This window comes from Dicentrarchus labrax, unplaced genomic scaffold (assembly GCF_905237075.1).
Source record: "Dicentrarchus labrax unplaced genomic scaffold, dlabrax2021, whole genome shotgun sequence".
NCBI classification, from domain to species: Eukaryota; Metazoa; Chordata; class Actinopteri; family Moronidae; genus Dicentrarchus; species Dicentrarchus labrax.
In genome coordinates this window covers 21,724,147-21,745,864 of record NW_026136709.1, presented here as the reverse complement: position 1 = coordinate 21,745,864, position 21,718 = coordinate 21,724,147, and the positions used below count along the sequence as shown (strand labels likewise).

Here is a 21,718-nt window from a genome sequence, read left to right as displayed (position 1 = left end):
TTCTAACATAACGTATCTCACTCTCTTATAACAAATTCTGAAATCTACAGCATAACTCAGTGTATCTTTCTGTTTCATTAATGAATAAAAAAATCCATCCAAACACCCTGTTAATATAATATAATATAATATGTAATTTACATGTATATTAGATTGTAATGTGCATGGAATAATGACATTATACATGACTTTTCTCTGTTTTGATATCTAAACATTGGCACTACTGCGCAGGTTCAGATTAATAATTCTAAATATACTCACAAATAAAAGTATTATTACAGGTTAAAGTAACATTTTGAATGCAGGACTTATTACTACTTCCAAGTAGAAGATCTGAGATACTTCTGCCACCACTGATCCTGTAGTTGTTAATAACAAATTAAAAAGAGGAACAAGTTTGTTCTTTGAGGAGGAACAAAGTTATTGTCTTTACATTTCTACTACAGAACCGAGAATTGGAAGAAAAATGAAGGTTGCAAAAGAGCAGAACTTCCAAAATGTGGAAATATTTTGTCTCATGCATTACAAATATATTTTTAGCTAATTAATAAATGCAAACCCAATCTTATAAAACCTTAAAATACTAAAATATCCCTTAAATCTCTGAATTTGATGCAGTTTAAATGAATATTCTCATAGACTGAGTAATAAACAACATTTAGAGTTTGTTGTTTTAACCAATAAAATGTCATTCTTACTTTGAAATATAAGTAAGAGGCATTTAAGGTGTTAAATTAGGGATTTCTGGATGTACATTAGAGCCAAATGTCACAACATAAGAGGTGTAAAAGAGCTTTTATGTTGATTTATGTCCCGACTGCTTGTCAGCAGGCAGCAGGCACCGGATCAGTGGGTTTTAAAGCTCAAACAGGAAGTTGTCAGCCTAATTTATACCTCTAATGCTTGTGTGTGTGTCTGTGTGTACAGGATGCCGCGGTGAGTGGGACAATGTGTCTTGTTGGCAGAGCGCGGCGGTTGGCGAGGTGATGACCCTCCCCTGCCCTTCCCCTCTCCTGCACCTGTTTGGAAAAAACGGTGAGTCTTTCTTCGCTCGCACGACATTGGTGTCGTATCTCCTGTAAATGTTCATATCTGGATATTTTAGTGAGTATGAAAATGTGTCTCTGTAACAGGGAAAAGAGGAGAGTTGAGGACGTATTGTGGAATCATTTTGGGAGTTTCAAGAGGAAACAGTGATGTGGTGTTAACCTTTGGAGTTTCTTTTGGTGTATAGTTCTACACATGTTCACTGGCTCATGATTTATTGCCTGCTAGGTGGTTGTTAACACGTCTAAAGTGGTAATTTATGGAGCATTGAGCATAGCTTGAGAGGAGAAGCTCAAATGTTGCAGAAGATATTAGATCGATAAAGTGTGATGAAGTGGTAAAGCAGTGTGGGATCATGGGAGTTGTTGTCTTCACCACCATTGCCGTCATTGCTGTCAGCTTCTCCCGGTTAGGATCCCTTCAGTGTTCATGGTTCAGGAGGTTTCTACCGGGAGCCCAATGATCCACAGAGGTCTCCTCCTCTCCAAAACAAACAGATTGATGATTAAAACCACTAAACACACTGAATAAAGCAGTTCCACCTTAAACACACTGAATAAAGCAGTTCCACCTTACCAATCACTGCTTCTCCCACGCTGTTGGACAGACAAAGGACGTCCCGGAGGGGCTGTGAGCCGAGCTGCTGCTAACGTTAGCTCAGCTCGTTTCTCTGATAACTTAAGATCCAGACGTCTGATGACTAAAATCCTTCATCCGGTTCAAATCTAGAGTTAAAAAGCACCAAGATCTAAACAGTGGATGGTAACAATGTGGCTTCAGACTGGATAAACAGTCAATATATGACAGCTTCTGGCATGTTAACAAGGTCCTGTGCTTGGACCATTTCTATTCACCTTCCTTATTAGGAATCACTCCATCAATCTTCATTGTTATGCAGATGATACTCAATTATATCTATTAAGTCAGATGAAACTAATCAATTAGCTAATTCCAAGTATAAGGACACAAAAACCTGGATGACCTGTAATTTTCTGATGTTAAAATCAGGCTAAAATTAAATTCTTGTATTAATATTATTATTATTATTAGTCATATTTCAACTATTATTATAGTAAGTTGAGTCATGAAGGTGGAACTTAAAATCAGATTAATTTCCAATAACTTAAAAATGATTAAAGCAGCTCATATCCAAACAGTGAAACAAGTTAAAGATATTCCTTTATTAAAATCATCACGTTCTGTTTGTGGTTGTTCTGGTTCAGGTCCAGAGAGAAAGTGTTGTTGTAATAATCCGTCTGTCCTGAACTGAACCAGCTGAGTCTGTATCAACTGACTGTGACCTCAGCCAGCAGTTTCCTTCCTCCCAGCCGTCTCTTTCACAGCTAATTTCACCATCTCTCGTCTTTCAGTCGACTCATTCTGCTTCATCCATCATGTCGATTGCCTCTTGTCCCTCTGCCTTTGATCCTCTTGATCTTCTGTCATGTGTACACGTTACAGGCCGGCAGGTCTTTTCATCCCTCCACCTCTTCTTTTCCACTTCCTCCTGCTTCTCTTTCCTCTCTCCCATCATCCTCCCCTCATCCTAATCTCCCCTCACCCCTCACTCTCTCTGTTTCTGCATCACTCTCTTTCAATCCGATTTCCTCTCTTCAGTTAAGATTCGGCCTCTCCGCCGTTCGAAATAAAAATGTTTTAAAGATGAACAGAAACGCTTTGTGTCAACACTTGGAAAAAATTTATTAAAATGGCCTTTTTTTCACAGAAATAATGGTGGAAGTGGCTCAACTGGCACAACAAATGGTTAAATTTGAAAAGCAAAACAGCTGAAAAGTGTCTTTGGCAAGTTTAGTTTGAAAACTATATCCAAACAAATAATCCACCTTGTGGTTATATGACAATTTTCTGTGATTTATTTAACATTTCAGTTCGTTTTGGCAAATAAAATTAATTAAAATTAAAAAAGTTTTTTTTATTGCTTATTAATCTATTAATAATAATATTTTAAAAAGAACAAGAAACCTTCCTCAGATAAAGTTGTGTTCCCATTTCTGTCCTCCTGAACTTCTCACTACCCTCTCCACCTCCACCTCTCTGTGTTTTCCTCCCCTCCTCCATCCTGCGCTGCTCGGGCTCTTTTCAGTTAATGAGTCTAATTATTCACGAGGCCGCTGACGACATCTGGGCTGTCCGACTTACTCCGTGATTTCCCTCAGCGGCGTCTGTCAGCAGGCCCATTATCCACCTCCCTGCTCTCCCATGCACAGACGGAAACCGGCACCTCGGGCGGGTTAAAGGATGAGCTGTGTAATCGGCGCAACACAGCAGAGCAACGGCGGCTCAACATCAAAAGTTGTTGACTGAAGCCGTTAAATGTTCGCACTCTCCTGTCTGTCAACACACTCTGATATGAGATTAGATGGCCACTTTTTAAATATGAGAACAAAAAAGAAGAGGAGAGTTTTGCCGTATATGCTTGAAAACAGGTGAGAGAGGAAGGTCAGGTATCTGCAGGGCAGCAGGGCGGGCTGGAGGACAAGTCAGAGGGTTTCTGGTGGACAGGTCTGGAGAAGTGGAAGGACAGTGAAGCAGACTGTGACATAAAAATTTAAATTGATGCTAGTTTGACCTGATACTGTTATTGTGATTTTCCATATTCTGTTGCATATCTGTCCCTCCTGGAAGAGTTTCCAGAGGTTTATTCCTTTTTATTCCAGGTGTTTTTAAGGATTAAAAGGTCCAGTGTGAAACATTTAGGAGGCTCTATTGTCAGTAATTGGATATAATATTCATGGGTATGTTTTAATCAGTGTATAATCACCTGAATATAGGAATCGTTGTGTTTTTGTTAGTTTTCCGGCCACTGTAGTTTGTCCTACACATTTTCCCCGTTCTTTCCAGGTCGTCAAATACAGACGCCAGCGGTGCTCAGTTAGTTGCAGTCTACAACTTCACCACTAGATGCCACTAAATCCTTCACACTGGTCCTTTAAGGGTCTCATATGTTGTGCAGATTGCAGAAACTATTTTTTGATTTTGGGCTATTTCTATAAAATAGACTTGACTGTTTCAGTTCTGGAAGAGTCTTAAAGTCTGTGTGTGTTTGTGTGTCTCAGGTAACCTCAGCAGGAACTGTACACAGAAAGGTTGGTCTGTCGTTTACCCCACCGTCGCCATCGCCTGCCAGACCAACAACACAGACGAACCCAATGATGTGAGTTCAGTGTCTGCTCACTTTCTCTGTGGCTACAGTCAGCAACTGAGAATGAGTGTGAATATTTCTGTCTGCAGAGTGCGGCTGGAAAAATGATGAGCTCTGTGTTTCTTAATATCACATCATCAGTTTTATATCCAGTGTATAGCTGTTGCACAGTGATACAAACACAGGAAGTGAGCTCAATGCCCCAAAATGCACCAGTTAGCACCTTGATCATTTATTTGAGTTTTAATGAAGAAACCAGGAAATTATTTGCATTAACTGTAAAATTTAAATTAATTGCTTTTATTTGCTTAAACTCAAGCATGTAACAATAAAAACGTTCTTTACAAGTGACTCAAACAAGTCAAATATGAGGTTTCAGCTGCCAATAAAAAGTCTTATCTGCCATCCGTGTGGTTCAGACGTGTGATTCTGGGTCATTTTTAGACATTTCTGTTTAAAGAACAGGAGTTGAAAAGGTTGAGGCCATGATGTAGAAATACTGCGCGCAGGGTTTTTAAAACCACAACGGTTTCCTTTTGTGTTTTCAATCAGAACAAGAGTACGTGTGAAAGTCCCACGCAGCAGAGGAGAAGGTGCTCCTTGGTGCAAATCACAGACTTCACATTCAGTCTGTGGCATAGACGCATTGAAGGATCATAATCTCTGTTTTGACCCACTTTCAGTGCTTTTGTTCAGGTAGCAAACCAACCACAGACCTAGTTTCGAAACAGGCGATTTTTTTAGCTGATCAGATTTTTAAAAAGGTGCACGGTGCAGAAACTCCTTTTTGGTCCTATGTGTCCTTTAGTTTCGTGTCAGTAACAAAATCAGGAGGCAAAATAATGCAGAACAGTTTGTATTATTGCTTGCTGTAAAGGAAATTCACACCTCTCACACCTACAGCTTGTAACACTGATGAAACTACCTCCAAAATGCACATAGACTTCAAGATTGAGTTTGAAATTTTCTAGATTATTATTCTGCAAACCACAAACAGCACAGGAATCCACCGTATATTACGTGTAAGCTCATTTTTTGTCCACCTCACCAGTTGCAGAGCTTCTAATCGGCCGCTGTGGTATCAGCTTTGAGCGTCAGCATCTCTGCTCGTGTGTGTTTATATGTTCAAAGGAGGCAGTGACAGAGAAAAACGAAGGGGAAGGTCAGGGTTAAGAGAGCAGATCAGATGTGAGGAAAGAGAGGAGGGAGAGTTTTTTGCCTGACAGATCTCTGACCTCCGGTCGATCGGCTCTGCAGGCCGCCGTGAAATCCTCCTTTTCCTTCATCGAGTCCTCATTGTGTTTGTGTGTGTTTCTGCACTTATATTCAGAGGGTTGGGTCGCCTAAATAACAAATAAAGACGTGTTTTTCTCACATTTAGTCCTATAGTCGTATCTAGCCATGCACATATTTTTGGTTTTATGTGTTTAAGTTTAAGATATCCATTGGGATCTTTTAGACCCAAAGTTGCAGTTTGATTGACACACATACTGTATAATTTCAGTATAAAATGGTAACTTCTCAAACAGTATACTATGATGATTAGTCTGTATATTGTAGAATTAGTGTATGATTCCCTTTAGAAATGTGCCACCGAGAAGCTACGATGGCGGTTCAACATGGCGGACCCAGCAGCGTCTTTAGATAAAAATGTCTCATTTAAAAGTAATAAAAACATAATGATTTCTCATTTTCAGGTGTTTATACACAAATGGAAACAATAGATCCTCCTAAATGTCACACACTGGAGCTTTTAATAACCTTACTAAGACAATTAACTTAGGTTGTTTTTCTCTAATTTGTCACACAAAACCTGGAACATGAAAACAACAAAACTATCTACATACCAGGGGGTTTTTATTTGATCATTCAGGTTGATCAACCCTTTAGAAGAAATAATTCAGGGGCGTGGTGATGTCAGGAGTTCCTGAGTTCTTGAAAAGGTTCCTGGAAAAGTTCCTCTAAGTACAGTACAGTATCCGATACGTGGACGCAGTACAGTATCTGATACGTGGACGCAGAACAGTATCCGATACGTGGATGCTATCTTTCTGTTGTGTGGATTTGTGGCGAGACACTGGCTTAAACTCTCCTCCAGCTGAGTTATGGGGTTCAGCTCCTGGTCTCGGCGCTCTCCGCTCTCTAATCCTCCTTCGTCTGTTCCCATATCTGCTTGCTCACAAGATGAAGGCAAACTGGAGGAATTTGCAGCCGAGTCCTTCGAGGATTATGAAGCAGAATGACAAAGCTGAACATTTAACCCTGTGAATGTTGCAGGTGGTTGTAGAAATTAAAAAAACACCTCCCATAGTCTTTTCCCAGGGCAGTGGACTTGTGTTTTCCGTCTGTGTTTAGTGCGTATATGTATGTTTGGACCTTCCCGTCGCCCCCGAGGCGTCCTGTGTGATGCCACGGTGCTTACTTTCTGACCTCCCCAGTTATTGCTTGTAGTCACGGCTGCATTCCTGGACCTTTTGCTTTATGCTGAGCTTTAAATAAGCAAGTAACATCCAGGTTTACAGGAATATCCGGACCCATTATTTCATCCACACTGTAGCCACGACTCATGCCACACACCCGTCTGGGTCTCTTCTCTTCTTACTGTTGTAAAAGTCAGTCCGGTCAGGTTGTGCTGAATCTGTATGTCTTGTTTTTGTGATGAATAAATATCATGAAGACAATCTTGATCATTTTCATATAAAAACACATTTAAAAGATAAGCATAATTATAATATTTCTTCCTTTTTTTAGGCTTTATTGTCTATAATAGAAGTTTAGTTTCCTAAAACAGCTGCTCACAGCAGTTTTTAACAAACAAACAGGAGGAAATAGAGCATTTGTTGGGGACTATTGTCAGTGGCGGATTAATCCACATTTGGCGCTCTAGTGCAGTGAGTCTCAACCTTTTTCCTTAAGGGACTTCTTTTTCTATCAATGAGTAAACTGACAGAAGTGACATATTTTATTCAATTACAGTAAAGAACAACTAATAAACTGGACAATAAGAACACAATAACTGCGGGAAGTTTGTGTAAAACGAGCTATTTTAATACATTTTGGGTAGATTATTTCCTGTAAATATTGATCAGAGAACTATTTACGCAATTCTCTGTCTGTATTACGCATTTATTCAATTTATCTGTAACAATAATACAGACTTAATTGGCTTTTATTTTTCTTTGTTCTATCGGCTTTGCTGCGAAGGAGTTGGTTTAATAAAACTGATTCTGTTGGTTTGATTTGTTAGATCTAAAATAAACCACAGTAACATGTAAACAGTGTAAGACGGTAACAGCAAAAAGAGGCAACAACAACTTATTTCACTATTTCAAGTATCCAGTTAAGAGCCATAAATCATGTGAGAGCGCACCCTGTGTGGTCCAAACTGGCCCAATGTAGTTTTTTAACAAAATATATTCAGTATTTTGGTGTATTGCCATCAATATAGTTATTGCCAAATACCCGGTGAAGTAGTATCATGACACTATCCCTACTGATCATAAATCATCAAAAACATCCAAACAACAGCGATAACTGAGGTGCAACTGATAGCTGAACGTGTTCACTTTACCTCACCAGAGGAGTGAAACATTATAAATGATGAAGTGCTTCGAACTGTTAGCAGGAATATTCAGATTTTATCATCAGCTCTCTCCACTGTGCTGTTCAACAAGCATCTAAAACATGTCTCTCTGTATATTTTCCTTTCTAAGAACCATCTCTCTTTGTAACAACCCTGTATTTCTCTGTTTACAGTATCTCTTTTCTCATCGCTCGACTGTTTTTCTTTTCTCTGTGTGTGTAAACATGCACATGCGGCTGGGTTTTTTTTTTTTTTCCACCGAACACTTGCTGCAGGACGTTCGCATATTGTAATCTTTTTTTTATAATCTTCCTCGTGTAAACTAGTTTAGATAACAATTTCATATCTTGGTTTATACTAATTAATAACTGAAATGAGGCTGAGATGAACCACCGACCTGCAACATTTCTGTGAAACTGCTGATACCGTGTAGATTTACTGATGCGCAGAAAACAGATAAGCAGGCGGTTTGTGCAATGTTGCCTTGTATAGAAAACCTCCTTATATAAACTTAACTTGAACTTGAGTTTGGCTCAACTGCTGCATGTGAACTGAGCACCGAATTTAACTTTTTTATTACGTTCATGCATAAAACTCAAAAACAGAAACATGCACTCATCAATATGAGTTATTTTAGTTATTTATTTATTGCTGTCCTCTTCTTTTCTCTCATTTTACATATCCAACTGCAGCTGTAATTACACACAGCTGTGGATATTTACATGTTATGGATCCAGCTTTGTTTGACAGTTTATGTCATTTCCCATGACAATAGTTGCACAGCGGATGTTGACAAGTGCTGTAATGTAAAAAAAACCCCTCATGTTAAAACATGTTAAAAGCGTCATGACGCCGGATTAATACAAACGAGTAGATTTTCAGATGAAGAGTTGGATTTCTGCAGTTTGAGCATTTCCACGCTGTCAAAATATTAGTTGTAAACTTTAGTAAAGTTGTTTTAAAAGGAGCAGTGTGTGGGGATTTATGGCATCTAGTGGTGAAATGGCAGATTGCAACCTGTTTGAATGCAGCTCAACCCTCCAACCTCCTGGAGGAGAAACTACGGTGGCCACGAAACATGAAAGACCCGATCTAGAGCCAGTTTGTCGACCGGAGTAGCATCGTGTTTTCTAGCCTGTGTTGAAGACACAGATGCAGGGATGAGGGATCAGTTTAGTTTAATTGAAAAACTAAAAGCTGAAGCACACATTTAAAGAGCCGAGAGAGTTAACTAACAGCAAACAAACAAACAGAAACTAATAAATCATGAATTGTACTCACATCTGAGCCGTGTGACAGACAACAGCACTCACACACACACACACACACACACACACACACACACAGCTGGGTTGTGATCCTCTCCAGAGCCCTCAGGTGTGGGATTCCCGCTCTTTGACTCTCAGTGAAGCTTCTATCTGTTTCCTGTTGAAGAGACAGAGGTTTTCCGTCTGGAAAACATTGAGCTGAGACCAGACGTCACTGCTGGCACTCGGCTCGCACTACGGACAGATACACACACATCACACACAGCAGCTGATCGTCCTCATCGTGTGTCTCTGATCGCTCTCACTGCCGGACATCAGAGACTGGACGGGATGAACCTCAAAAAACCTTAAACGTATGGAAGTGACAACGGACATTACTGCAAGTTGGGCGGTGCTTGATTTTGATTCGTCCGTTTTCAAGCGGGAAAAGATGTCTGCCTGCTCACACGTTCAAACACTTTAGGCCAGAAATAGGCAACGCAGAGACAGAATCTGGATTCGTTATCTGATCAGTACTGCCTAGTCTGACAGTTTCAGAGTTTGTCTCTGAGAGCGTTTCAGAAGCGTCTTGCCTGCTTAACGTCGTTTACTTGTGTATTTTATCCTTACAAAGGACACAAAAAGGTGTGTTGATGTGTTGACGTGTTGACGTAGCGTGAAATTCGATGTGGAGTCTGGATGCGGTATTTTATTTTGAAAATTGACTGGATTCTCTATGCTGTTTCCGTGCCTAACTACCTGCCAGCGCAATCTGCTCTGTGCTGTTTGCGTCGCGGCGTGCGGTGGCACACGTCAGGGCCGTGCCAGAGGGAATTTGTGGGTAAAGCATACCCTGATTCATCGTCTATTTTACTCTAAATGGGACCAGAATTTACTGAATGAACATAATACTGTATGGAAGAAGACTTGAAACTAGAGATTGAGACCGTAAACGCATTAGGAAACTGTTTGCTAAGCTAATCAATAAAGTGAATCAAGCTTTTCTCATAAGCTTGCACACAATCTAACTTCTTTCTGCAGCCCAGTGGAGTCGCCCCTGCTGGCTATGTTTTATGGTGAACACACGTTGTTCACGAAATGACCTAAACTAGCTGTGCAGCAGTTTAGTGGCAACATGAGGAGAAAACTGCCCCGTCTCAGCTGAGAATGTAAATTGTGTCCTCAGTGCCAAACACACCTGCAAGCTTCAGGGCCTGTGGAAGACAAGAGACTCCCTGAACACATCGTTTGTCTTTTTCTTCTTAACACAGCAACATCTATTCACATAACAAACCTCTGTCAAATGTCTGTGACACCCTGGAAAATCCGCCTGTTTGTGACAATCGAGCTGTTCGGTTTATAAAAATATTGATAAAGTAAGTCACCAAAATGACAGAGCAGGACTCATGCCGGGCTTCTTTTTTTTCTGCTCTAACTCTCACACTCTGGCTCCAGTGACTGATATAAAAGCACAACATCATATGAGTTTTATCGTTCCTGTGGTTTAGGAAGTTTAAGATGCCAATCATGAAACTGCAACATTCCTGGTCATCGTCTCCCTCCCTCGTTTCCTGTCACCTCTTCATCAATATCTACCATAAAAAGCCCCATAATCATTATATTGTATTCACTTTTCTCATATAATCCTAAATAGATAAGAGTTTCCACTTTGTCATATGGCCACTAGACCGGATGTCACCAGTAGTGGAGGAAGTATTATGTTAATTGTGGTGGACAAAAGCGATATTTCTACAGTCTCTCTGATGGTTTGTTTATGTAGCTCATATAAAGCCACCATATGGTTTATTTTGTTTCTGTCCAATGTGAATGAAGTTACATCGAGCTGCGAGGCAAAGCGAGCGACAGCGGTGCATTACGGCTGTTTCTGGTTAAAAAAAAAGATCTATCTTTTGTAAGGATTCTTTCCATAACGTTGTCAGACACAGTCACACAATCTGAGCCCGTCTATGACTACAGCTTAAAGTCAGAAGGAGACACTGCTAATTAAAGTTACCCTAATTAAAGATGATTTTCAGCTTAAAACTGAGCCCATAAACGGTCTTCATGTGGTCCTCTGGTGCCCGAGTCTGCCAAAATCCACCCAACTGTGGTGATACAAAGAAAAAACAACAGGTATTTCTGTTGTTTTTACCCAAATGCAGCGTGTTTTATTGCCAGGTTCATTCACTAATTAGTTACTTAATTAACAAATAAGCTATTTCAGCAATTACTGATACATAAAATTAGAACTATGGGTCTTTTTTTTTCTATTTTAACCTACATTTCTCACAAATTTTGTCTTTAAAACTGTGTAAATTTTTTGCCTTTGGTCCTTGTCCTCATATTCCCTCCAACTCTTCATCTAAAACACCGCAGCGCAAACAGGAGCTGAAGGTAAAGAGTTAGACTTCTCTCATGGCCAGGAAGCTGTTCAGCCTAAAGTTCAACATGGCTTTAATTCTCTGGTGTCAGAGAGGAAGACAAAAAGGGGCGAGCGAGCCAGAGTTTATGGATGGAGATGTCTTTGGACATAGAAGGCAGTGAGGCTGTGGCAGACCAGAGCCAGCAGGTCATCAGCTCCCAGCCAGACGGCCTGAGAATCAGCCTCAGGAATGAGACGCTGATGCCAGGCTGTGACTGTCTGTGTATCCTCAGGTATTTGTCTATGTGTGTGTATTTACAGTGGACGGACAGAAGGCGGTGGAAGAAGTACCGAAACCCTTTACTTAAGTAAAAGTAGTAATGATTCAATGGAAAAATACTTAAAGAGTCTGCAGGTAATCAGCTCTGTCAGTCCGTCTGTGTTCTAAACTCTTAATAATTAACAAACTTTAACAGTGATTGTTGTGCATCTACATGTTTCCTGGGACTTTAAGTGAAGAAAAAGACAGAAAGAAAAGGTTATTTTAAGAGCGTTAATATGCGTGAACACGTTAAAGCATCAATAGTGAAAATCCTAAAATTTGGAGATCGAAGGATTTTGAAAACCTTGTCAGAAGGAAGGAACGAAACAACTCAAAGCAGGAGAGAGGAAGGAAGAACAAGGCAGATGAAAAGTGAACAGAAGGAAAGAAATATGGAAAGAAGGATGAAAACTAGGGTGAAAGGGACAGGAGGATAAAACACAAGGAAAAGTAAAAGAACTATGAAACAAAAGAAGGAAATAAGGACGAACAGTAGGAACAAAGGAAGGAAATAAATAAGGAAACATGGACTTACAAAACAAAGAAAAGAGGGGAGGAGAGAAGGAAAAACGGACAGAACGAAAGGATGAATAAAAAGAGGAGAAAATGTCCAGAAATGGAAATCTTTAAATAAAGAATGTGTCTCGATACGTTGTTGAAGTCCAGCAGCTGCTCTCCACCGCTGTTTAACTGTGTGTGCTCTTTAACATCTGTCTTTATGAGGACCGGCTACAGTTTATTGTGTAGGATATTTATAGGATATTAATGCACAGTGAGGCATTTCGTCTGTTTGAGGGTAAAGATTTTTTTTTTTAAGTGCTGCGCTTTGACATTGAGCTGTGATGGTGTTGTACTGTATGTACAGTACGTTTGCATGTCTTTAACAGTGTGTGAAAAAGGTTTATAGTTAGTGTATGTTTGAGTGCATGTGCTTATGCATGCATGTCTAAATGTATACTGTGATAGTGTGTGTGAGGGTGTGTGTGTGTGTGTGTGTGTGTGTGTGTGTGAGAATGTCCAGTTAATCGCCAGATGGTGTGTCAGACATGGGGAATGTTGTTTATAAATGATGAGAGCGATGAACACCAGGCACCGACACACACTCACGCAGCTCTAAAGTCCAGATCCATGTCTGTGTGTCGGCCTGAAGAGTTTGTGGAGAGTTTGTGGAGTTTTGAAATGGACCAGATTCTCGTCTTGATCTTATTGTGAAAGAAACAAGAAGACACCGGGAGCTCGAAGAGTTTCTGTTGATAAAAAAATGAGCCTGGGAATTACTGAACTGATTTTATTTTTTATTTTTTATTATGATTTAATGAAACATAAAAACATCTCTGACAAAGCATTTATAAAACTCCTCCGTGGGTCTTCTTCCAAGGCATAAGGAGGCTTCAGGGTGTTTATTATTCTCCATCCTTCAGCTCAATAAATGACCACACAAGGCTCCTCCAGAGCTTCTCAGTTTCCAGGTTACAGCTTTGTTTGCTCGTCGGAGGAGTGAACAATAATTATTCACACAGTCATTTCTGTATTTAATGTGTAGATTAAAAAAATAGAAAATAGAGAAAGCAGCGCCACCTAGTGGATTTATTAGTCTGCCTTTATAAGAAACCAATTAACTCCAGTTCTGAGGTTCTTGTTCTTCTATTCTACAACATCTCAGAGGAAAATATTTTACTTTTTTATTCCATTTACTCCGTATTATTATAGGTTTACGCTAAGCAGGAGGGTATAAAGTCATTAAAATGAGCTCCACCTTTGCCAGCTGCAGCATTAAAGTGATGAACACATCAGTGCATTGATTAATAATATAATCTATATGATTCTGAAATAATGAGTGCTTTTATTTACCTGTACCATGTAAAATGTTAATTATTAACAATGTTAAATGTATATTTCTAATGAATTTTTATATTTATGCATTCATGCACCTTCCTCAGTTCGTCACATCATCGGCATTTAATCGACAGTGATTAAATTAAGTTCAATAAATAATTTGCTTTTACATGTAAGTAGCCTTTTCCTTGAACAGTGACATTAGTTGGTATTTAGTAACACATGATATACTTTGCGGAAGACAACCCTCCTCTCTTTCACATCATCACATTATTACATTAAACCATCTATCAGTTCACAATAAACCTGTTTTCTGTGTTTGTGTGTCCAGCTGGTCTTCTACAGGGTGGTGAGGATACTGTCCACTCTGGGCCACAGCCTGTCGCTCATCGCTCTGCTCACCAGCACCATCATCATCTGTTTGTTCAGGTGAACACACACACTCACACACACACACACACACACACACACACACACACACACACACACACACACACACACACACACACACACACACACACACACACACACACACCAGTTAAACCAGTGGCACAAGGTGTTCAAACTACCTGAAACTAAAAAGAGAAACTCTGGAAAAACTGGACTAAGACACTTGTAGGAGAGTTGATGTTATAAGGTAAAGGCAAAACGCAAACTGGTACTTTGTTTATGTCTTATACTTTTGTTTTTAGATTATTTCTTTTATAATTCTGCATACTTTTCATTCACAGCTCGACTCACTCACTGTAATATAAATGAGCTTTATGTCAACCAAGTATTCAGGAATTTTTGTCTTACAAATATTTGCATTAATATGTATTTCATACGTGCATTCATATTTACAACTATTAAATGCTCCACAATTTTGTTTGTTTGTTTGTTTGTTAATAAAATTCTGACAATTGTTTTCCTCCTGATGGGAAAAGAAAGCACAGAGAATCATTACACGATCTGCTTTTAAATTCTCTATCCAAAAATAAACTGGATCAAGTATGATTTAGTTTATTATAAATCATCTTGCAGAAGCTCACACATATTTCTCCTCCCTCGAGTTACATTTCTATGAAATTTAAGATTATTTTAATAAACATTCAAGATGATTGTCGACGGTTTGGAGTCGATGTTGCGACATTTACTGAGAAAAATACCAGACATGTTTTGCAATGACCTCAACCTTAGGAGGAATAAGTGCTTTTAACTCGGCTATATGAAGGATTGCTCAGGATATATAACATAAACGTACGTACACACTCTCTCGCTAATGTTTCCCAACACACAGAGCACACAGGGCGATAACAGTTAGTTGTAAAAATGTGTGAGACGAATGAAACGCCGCTGCTCAGCCTGGATCGACTCCAGCTGTTCCCTCGGCTGCTATCAGTGTGTTTAGATACCACATCCTTCACTGGATTCACACCCCGACACCTTCTATAAACACACTTCTCGACATACTTGTGTGTGTGTGCAGGAGGCTCCACTGTACGAGGAACTACATCCATCTGAACTTGTTTGTATCGTTCATGCTGCGAGCCGTGGCCGTGCTGACCAAAGACACCCTGCTCTTCTCAGACGACGAGACCACGGACTGCAGCACTCAGCCCTCGCTGGTGAGACACGCACATTTATTTTACTGTACTCACGGGCGTGTCCAGACTGCTTTGAAGGCACTGATTTATGCAGGGGCGACATGAAGTGTGTGTCTCAGCTTTCCAGTCTTTCCCACTTTATGTAATTCCAATACTGAATGTGTTGTGCCCCAAAGTGCTTTGGATTAGCATAAAGTGGACATGTCTGCAAAGGGGAGACTCGTGCGTACCCATAAAACCCATTTTCATTCAGATATCTTGAGGTCAGAGGTCAAGGGATCACTTTGAAAATGTCCATCTCAGTTTTTCCGTCTCCAAAATTTTGCCTAACTTTGGAGCGTTGCTTCCCGACATGCTAGCGGGGTTGGTACCAACGGATGCGTAATATGATATAATTAGATTATCCTTTATTGTCTCCCCTTAGGATAAACTTGTCTTGGGCATTCAGTTAATGTAGGAGCACACATGTACAATCACACTACCGTTCACATGCAGTATCACATACAGACCTATATCTATCTATAATATTAATCACAAACCAGACTCCACTTACTAAATCTCCAGTTTTGGTATTTTACAATGACAGCTTAGTGGATAATTCACATTGACTCTCAGTTAGCTTCCATACTGTAGACTGAAGTCTGTGGTGTTTGTGGTGCAGGCTCACAGTGATGCAGATGGAGGTTAAGTTGCTAAGTGAAAAAGTCCAGATTAACCTGAGATCTCAAATCAGTACCAAAATAACTTTATTTATCTGTTAGGAGCTTAAAATACTGGTTTTAAAATGTTTAAAATATTCAAAATGCCACCTGTAGGGTTAAGTGTGGGTAAGAATGTCCGTAATAAATAATAAATTGGGTCAAGATCTGTATTGTGATGTCTTAAATTTCACTCTTGAGCTGTCACTAGAGCATAACTTGAACTGTTGTCACATGTATGTAATAAAGTATGTTGCTGTTGTTGTTGTTGTTGTTGTTGTTGTTGTTGTTGTTGTTGTAGGTGGGTTGCAAGGCCAGCTTGGTGTTCCTCAACTACTTCATCATGGCCAACTTCTTCTGGCTGCTGGTGGAGGGTCTCTACCTGCACGCGCTGCTGCTCGTCATCCACAACTACTCCATCCGCCTCTCCATCTACATGCTCATCGGCTGGGGTAGGGTTGGCTATAAGAGGAGCCTTTCTGTAACCTCTGTAACCCGTTAGTACACTCTCATGTCTGTGTAATAAATATGAAGTTAAAACCAGCAGCTGGTGAGCTTAGGTTGAAGACTGGATGCAGCAGGATACGTAACCAAAGCTGTGGTAGGCTAAAATGTTGACAATGTTGATACAGTAAGAATAAAAGGAAGCTTTCACAGTTCATATGGTGATATGTGAGTTTTCCAGTCTCTGTTGTAGCTGCATTTCCTTTCCTTTGGGGAAGTTTCCATCATATTCCACCTAAATCTGCAAAGCTGGTGATGACAGCCTTCCCTGCTTTCTTCACAGCCATTGGATAGAAACAGATTTTAGAAAAGTGTGCAGCGATTGTCTCAATCTGTGTGTGATGTGGGACAAATAACACACAGACACACACACACACACACACACACACACACAGACAGACAGACAGACAGACAGTGCGTCATGCTGTTAAAGTGGACCGGTGTATTTCCTGAAAGGTCGGTTCGTAAACAGTCTCCTGGCCTCTGTGTTCGCTCAGTCCCGTTCTGCCGCCATGTGACACCTCCTTCCACCATCCATCACCACTTTACCAACACTTCCTCCCTAATGCACAACCATTTAGCTCCTGCTGTTTCATGTGCGCGCTCGGTGTCTGTCTGTGTGTGTGTGTGTGTGTGTGTGTGTGTGTGTGAACGTCATTTTTCCTTGCGTGGCACCTCGTGAGGATGTTCTGTGTCTGGCAGACTGAGAATCTAAACAGACTTTCTCTCCTCTCTCCTCTCTCCGTCTCTCAGGAATCCCTTTTGTTTTCATGGTTGCGTGGATCATATGTAGGATAAACCTGGAGGACACGAGGTGAGTCTGCACGTTCTGACAGCAGCAACGTGTTTGAGAAGCACCGGGAAACGAGAGGACTGTCGGCCTCTAGTGGCTTCTATCAGCACTGCAGCCAGAAATACATCAAATTAAGTTAAATGATTAAATACAATCAACATCAGGTGTTCAAACTGTACACAAAAGACTCAAATTAATGTTTCTTACATTAAAATTAAAGACAACACTTTTACTCTGAATCTTGATAGTGTTGTTAGCCTGTAAGCATTTGTTTGTTGTATCGCGTTCACCCTTTCACCTTCCTCCCAGTTTGAGGAGCACTGCTTCAACCAATAAGGTTTCCAACAGATAACATTTGGGAGATTCGATGGTTGTGGACAAGCAGCTCTTATTTTTAAATCTATTTTCAGGTGTTGGGAGATGAATGAGAACCCTGTCCCCAACCGACTGATCAACTGGCCCATCATCGCATCAGTGATTGTGAGTTTTGCACCAGCATTTTATCACATAATGAGGTTCAGTAACTTTTAATGTCATAACTAAAGCACTTATTTAGGATTATTTCAGTCGAATTTACAGTTTAAACCTCAAACTAAAACTCTTTGCAGATGGATTTTTGATGTTTTGTGATAGTAAGTGACACTGTTGACATAATTCCCACTTTCTTTGCCTCACTTTAATTAACTATATCACTTCATCACTCTTCTTATTTCCATTTTCCAGCCACATATACTCAAAAATGTTGTCTGGGAACATTTCAAACCCCCAGTGCTTCCACCATCCAACACAGACTTTTTTATAAACAGTCTAAAAGCTGTTTCAGATAAGATAAACATGTTGGCATGCTGAACTTTACTGTTTTGAGGAACATATTTTCTACTTGCTGCCACTGTGCAGCTCTGCCTGATTTATTGTGGACGAAATATTTGCTGCCTGTTTCCACGTTAGTCTTGCTGGGTTTGGCTAAAGTTGCACTAATGGAACATTTAACTGGGACTGAGATTGTTTATTCAATGACACACAGCTGGGTGAGTTTGTACCTTTCTACAACTATTCACTCATTCATTCCCTCCCTGCTTTGTGTTTTCTCTACAAGATCAACTTCATCCTGTTCATCAGCATCATCCGCATCCTGGTGCAGAAACTGCGCTGCACCGACGTCGGAGGAAACGAGCGATCACAATACAGGTAGACTCCCAGAGCACCAGGACATATTTAACCTCTGATCTCGTCTTGATTACATTTTTACATTTTTAGAGGTGACATAATGAAACCATCTGGCCACCATATTCAGTCCCAAAGCTCATCAGGCAACCATTAACAGAAACAGCTGTGATTCTAAACACGGAAACCTTCATTTTGAACTTCACCTCGCTCTGCGTTCTGCACCAAATATGACAACAAGCATTAAATACTCTCACACAGTTTGGCTTTAAATACAGTCTCACCCAGTGCAAACAGCCAATGGTGCTGGAGGTTGTTGATTCCAGAAAACAAGCAAAGAAGGGAAAGAAGAGAACTTTCCCTTCTTGAAACCTCTGTCAATAAAACTGTTGGTTTATCATGTTTTATTGTTTGTATTGACTGTGTCTGTGTGTATTTCTCTCTCTAGACGCCTGGCTAAGTCCACCCTCCTGTTGATCCCCCTATTTGGGATAAACTACGTGGTGTTCGTCTACCTGATGGAGCCGACCAACAAAACCATGAACTACATCAAGATCTTCTTTGAACTCGGCCTCGGATCCTTCCAGGTAACGTACGACGGGTTTTACTTCATCTTCTGTGGAAGGTATATTGCTGAATACACTTAGGAACAGGAATTTTTAAAATGATGCTTAATCAGTAACAGATTTGTGTGTGTTTGTGTGTTTTAGGGTCTAATTGTGGCTGTCCTCTATTGTTTCCTCAACAGCGAGGTGAGTATACGCGCACATAATTCGGATCATTCTGTGAATTAAATGATCTGCTTCACGCCACAGATGCTGAACTCCATTTTGTTTGTTTGTTTGTTTGTTTGTGTAATTAAAAAAGGTCCAGAGTGAGCTGAGGAGGACGTGGAGGAGTTTATCTCTCAAGCGTTACGTGGGGCGGGACTACAGGCTGCACGCCATGTCAGTCAGCCGAAACGGCACCGAAAACTCTGCTCCATTTCCCAGGAACTCCCGAGCCCAGTCCATCCTACAGACTGAGACCTCTATGCTCTGACCAGGGACAGAGACGGTCTAGCTCTGTAAAGACACTCATATTTAGAGGTTCAAAGTCTTACTCAAGGCCTCTTTTATAGACATATCGTTTGCTCCTGCAGGGACTGAACCTGCAGGAGTTTCTGAGGTGAAGGACTTCTGGTCGGACTGTGTCTTCAATGTTCAGTTCATGAAACAGTGCCTGCTGAAAACCTGCAGAACAGAGAACCTGCATCAACTAACTGAACCTTTCATATCATTAAACATTATATTAAAAAACTGCAAATGAAGAAGGAGAGTCTTCAAAGTGGAAGAACATTTATTTACAAAGATTAAAAACAAGCCATAAGCAATGTATTAAATGTATTCAAAATATGTTATATAATTTGATTAATAACCAAGAAATTACAACATGTGTTGACAATCGTACATTTATTATTATTTTTTAAAATATAGTGAGTCTAAGGAAGCAGACTAGGCAGATCCATGAATGTATGTAAAGATGGCGCATATTCAGTCCAATAAGAATTATTCGTGACCAAATCACAAGCAGTTGCACCGAATCCTGTCCTGTTTGTCCCAAAAACTAAGCTTTGTAGATAACATGAACAAGCTAAAACGATGATGAATCAGTGAAAATATTCTGATCTAATCACTTATGTAAGCTATAATTGCTGTATTATTTATGTGGTTTTCCCCCGTTTATTGCACCAATATTATCATAAATAACAGATTGTTGATCTCATTTGGTTTGAAAAATATCTCCTACAGCTTAATGACAATTTTAGCTGCTTAAGAAAAGACTTTTAAAACGGCTGTAAAATACCTGTGCTCACCTGTGTACAATGGCTTCACATCATCCAAACTCCCATTTACACCCATTCTCATCTGGTCACTCTCTGGGTTTACTCCGAGGGTGCGCAGTGGTGTTTCTCCTGCTTGGCCCCTAGATGACATGTGGACAGATTTAAATAGATTTTCTTGGGGAAAAAATACAAATAGTTATATATATGATCAGAAATTAATAACAGGGTCATAATTGGAGTCAAGTAGTGCTTGTGGCTGATGACTCTGCTGAGGCTGGTGGTGATGGGGAGGTGAAGGGGTCTACGAGAGAGACTGGTGCCCCATGTACCAAGACTGTAGCAGCCAGGGGTTCAAATCCAACCCCTCTCTTTCCTGTCACTCTTCCGCTGTCACTATCAATTAAAAAGGCCATAAAAGCCTCCAAACAATGCAGGTGTGTTGATGAGAACAGCTGATACTGACAGACTGACAGCAAGGAGATTATGTGTGAGAGGAGTGAATGCAGGATGGAAATAAGGCCTAGAAGAAAAGTCTTCCTGACTGAACTTTAACCAGAGCTTCCTTTTAAGTCAGACACGTGGTCTTTGGTTTCAGAAAGTCTTGTAACAGTATATTTTAAATATTTCTACAGTCCTGAACGGGAAAAATGATCCAGTAGTTCACAAGAAACGTCCCTTTCGTCCCTGGCCAATCATCTCATGACCCCTCAGACTTATCTTGCAGTCCTTGTTGGGGTCCCGACCCACATGTTGGGAACTAAACAGAGGAGTTCAGGAAAGCATACAGGTTACTGTATCATGGTTGTCCGTTTATTTTATTGTATATTTTTCATATGTAGGTTTATTTTGTGCCTAAACGAGGGTTTTGACCACTGTGGCTTTTCTGTTATTTACAGTTTTGTTCTGATGTCTTTGAATTTGTCTTGAATTTGAGTCTTTCCCACCTTTTATGGACACAAACACTCTTCAATAAAAGAGGATTATCGCCTTTAAGTGAAGCAGATGAATGAATAAAAATGGACCGACTTTCCACTAATTTGTTAGGGAGGATCTTCCATCATATCAGACGCTGAACACACACGTTTTATCCAAAATGACTCACAGTAACACGAGCAGGGTTTCAGTTCTGCTCACAAACAGCCAAAAAAACCATTCTTGCCTTGTACAGAGAATGATTGTTTCATATTATATGTCTTGTTTTTTTGTTTTTTTTACACAGTTGAGTGTATTAATGTTGGTTATGTAATGAGGTGGAGTGAGACTGAGACATTTATAAGCTTCTCAACACAACTGTAAACCTGTGACTGTGATGTTTTATGTATAAAAGCTTTTATCGAAGAGACCGAGTCATGCTTGTTTGTTTTTCCCACATGCTATTAAGTATTAAAAGTAGAAATATACCATACTATTATATATGATATATTAGATTATTATGACTTGTGTGTTCATATAAAAGCAGGATTTTACTGTCGTAGTTGGCTGAGCTCATTTTGAACTGTTTTGTACAAGACTTGCAACTAATGTTTATTTTAATTATGGATTAAAATTATTATAAATACATTTAAACAACAAAATAATTACAAGGAAA

General features: G+C 40.0%; 1 protein-coding gene across 2 annotated transcripts in view; it reads left to right on the top strand.

Moving 5' to 3' along the window:
* LOC127369647 (vasoactive intestinal polypeptide receptor 2-like) overlaps positions 1-21,468 on the top strand; it is a 28,555-nt gene extending 7,087 nt beyond the window's left edge. For both annotated transcript variants that reach the window (XM_051411205.1, XM_051411206.1), the window contains 11 exons: positions 928-1,035; positions 4,125-4,222; positions 13,892-13,989; positions 15,029-15,167; positions 16,146-16,296; positions 17,102-17,162; positions 17,552-17,621; positions 18,238-18,329; positions 18,754-18,892; positions 19,016-19,057; positions 19,173-21,468. In XM_051411205.1, the coding sequence (XP_051267165.1) occupies positions 928-1,035; positions 4,125-4,222; positions 13,892-13,989; positions 15,029-15,167; positions 16,146-16,296; positions 17,102-17,162; positions 17,552-17,621; positions 18,238-18,329; positions 18,754-18,892; positions 19,016-19,057; positions 19,173-19,346 (1,172 nt within the window). In that variant the 3' untranslated portion in view covers positions 19,347-21,468. The remainder of the gene's footprint in view (positions 1-927; positions 1,036-4,124; positions 4,223-13,891; positions 13,990-15,028; positions 15,168-16,145; positions 16,297-17,101; positions 17,163-17,551; positions 17,622-18,237; positions 18,330-18,753; positions 18,893-19,015; positions 19,058-19,172) is intronic.
* The last annotated feature ends 250 nt before the right edge of the window (positions 21,469-21,718 follow it).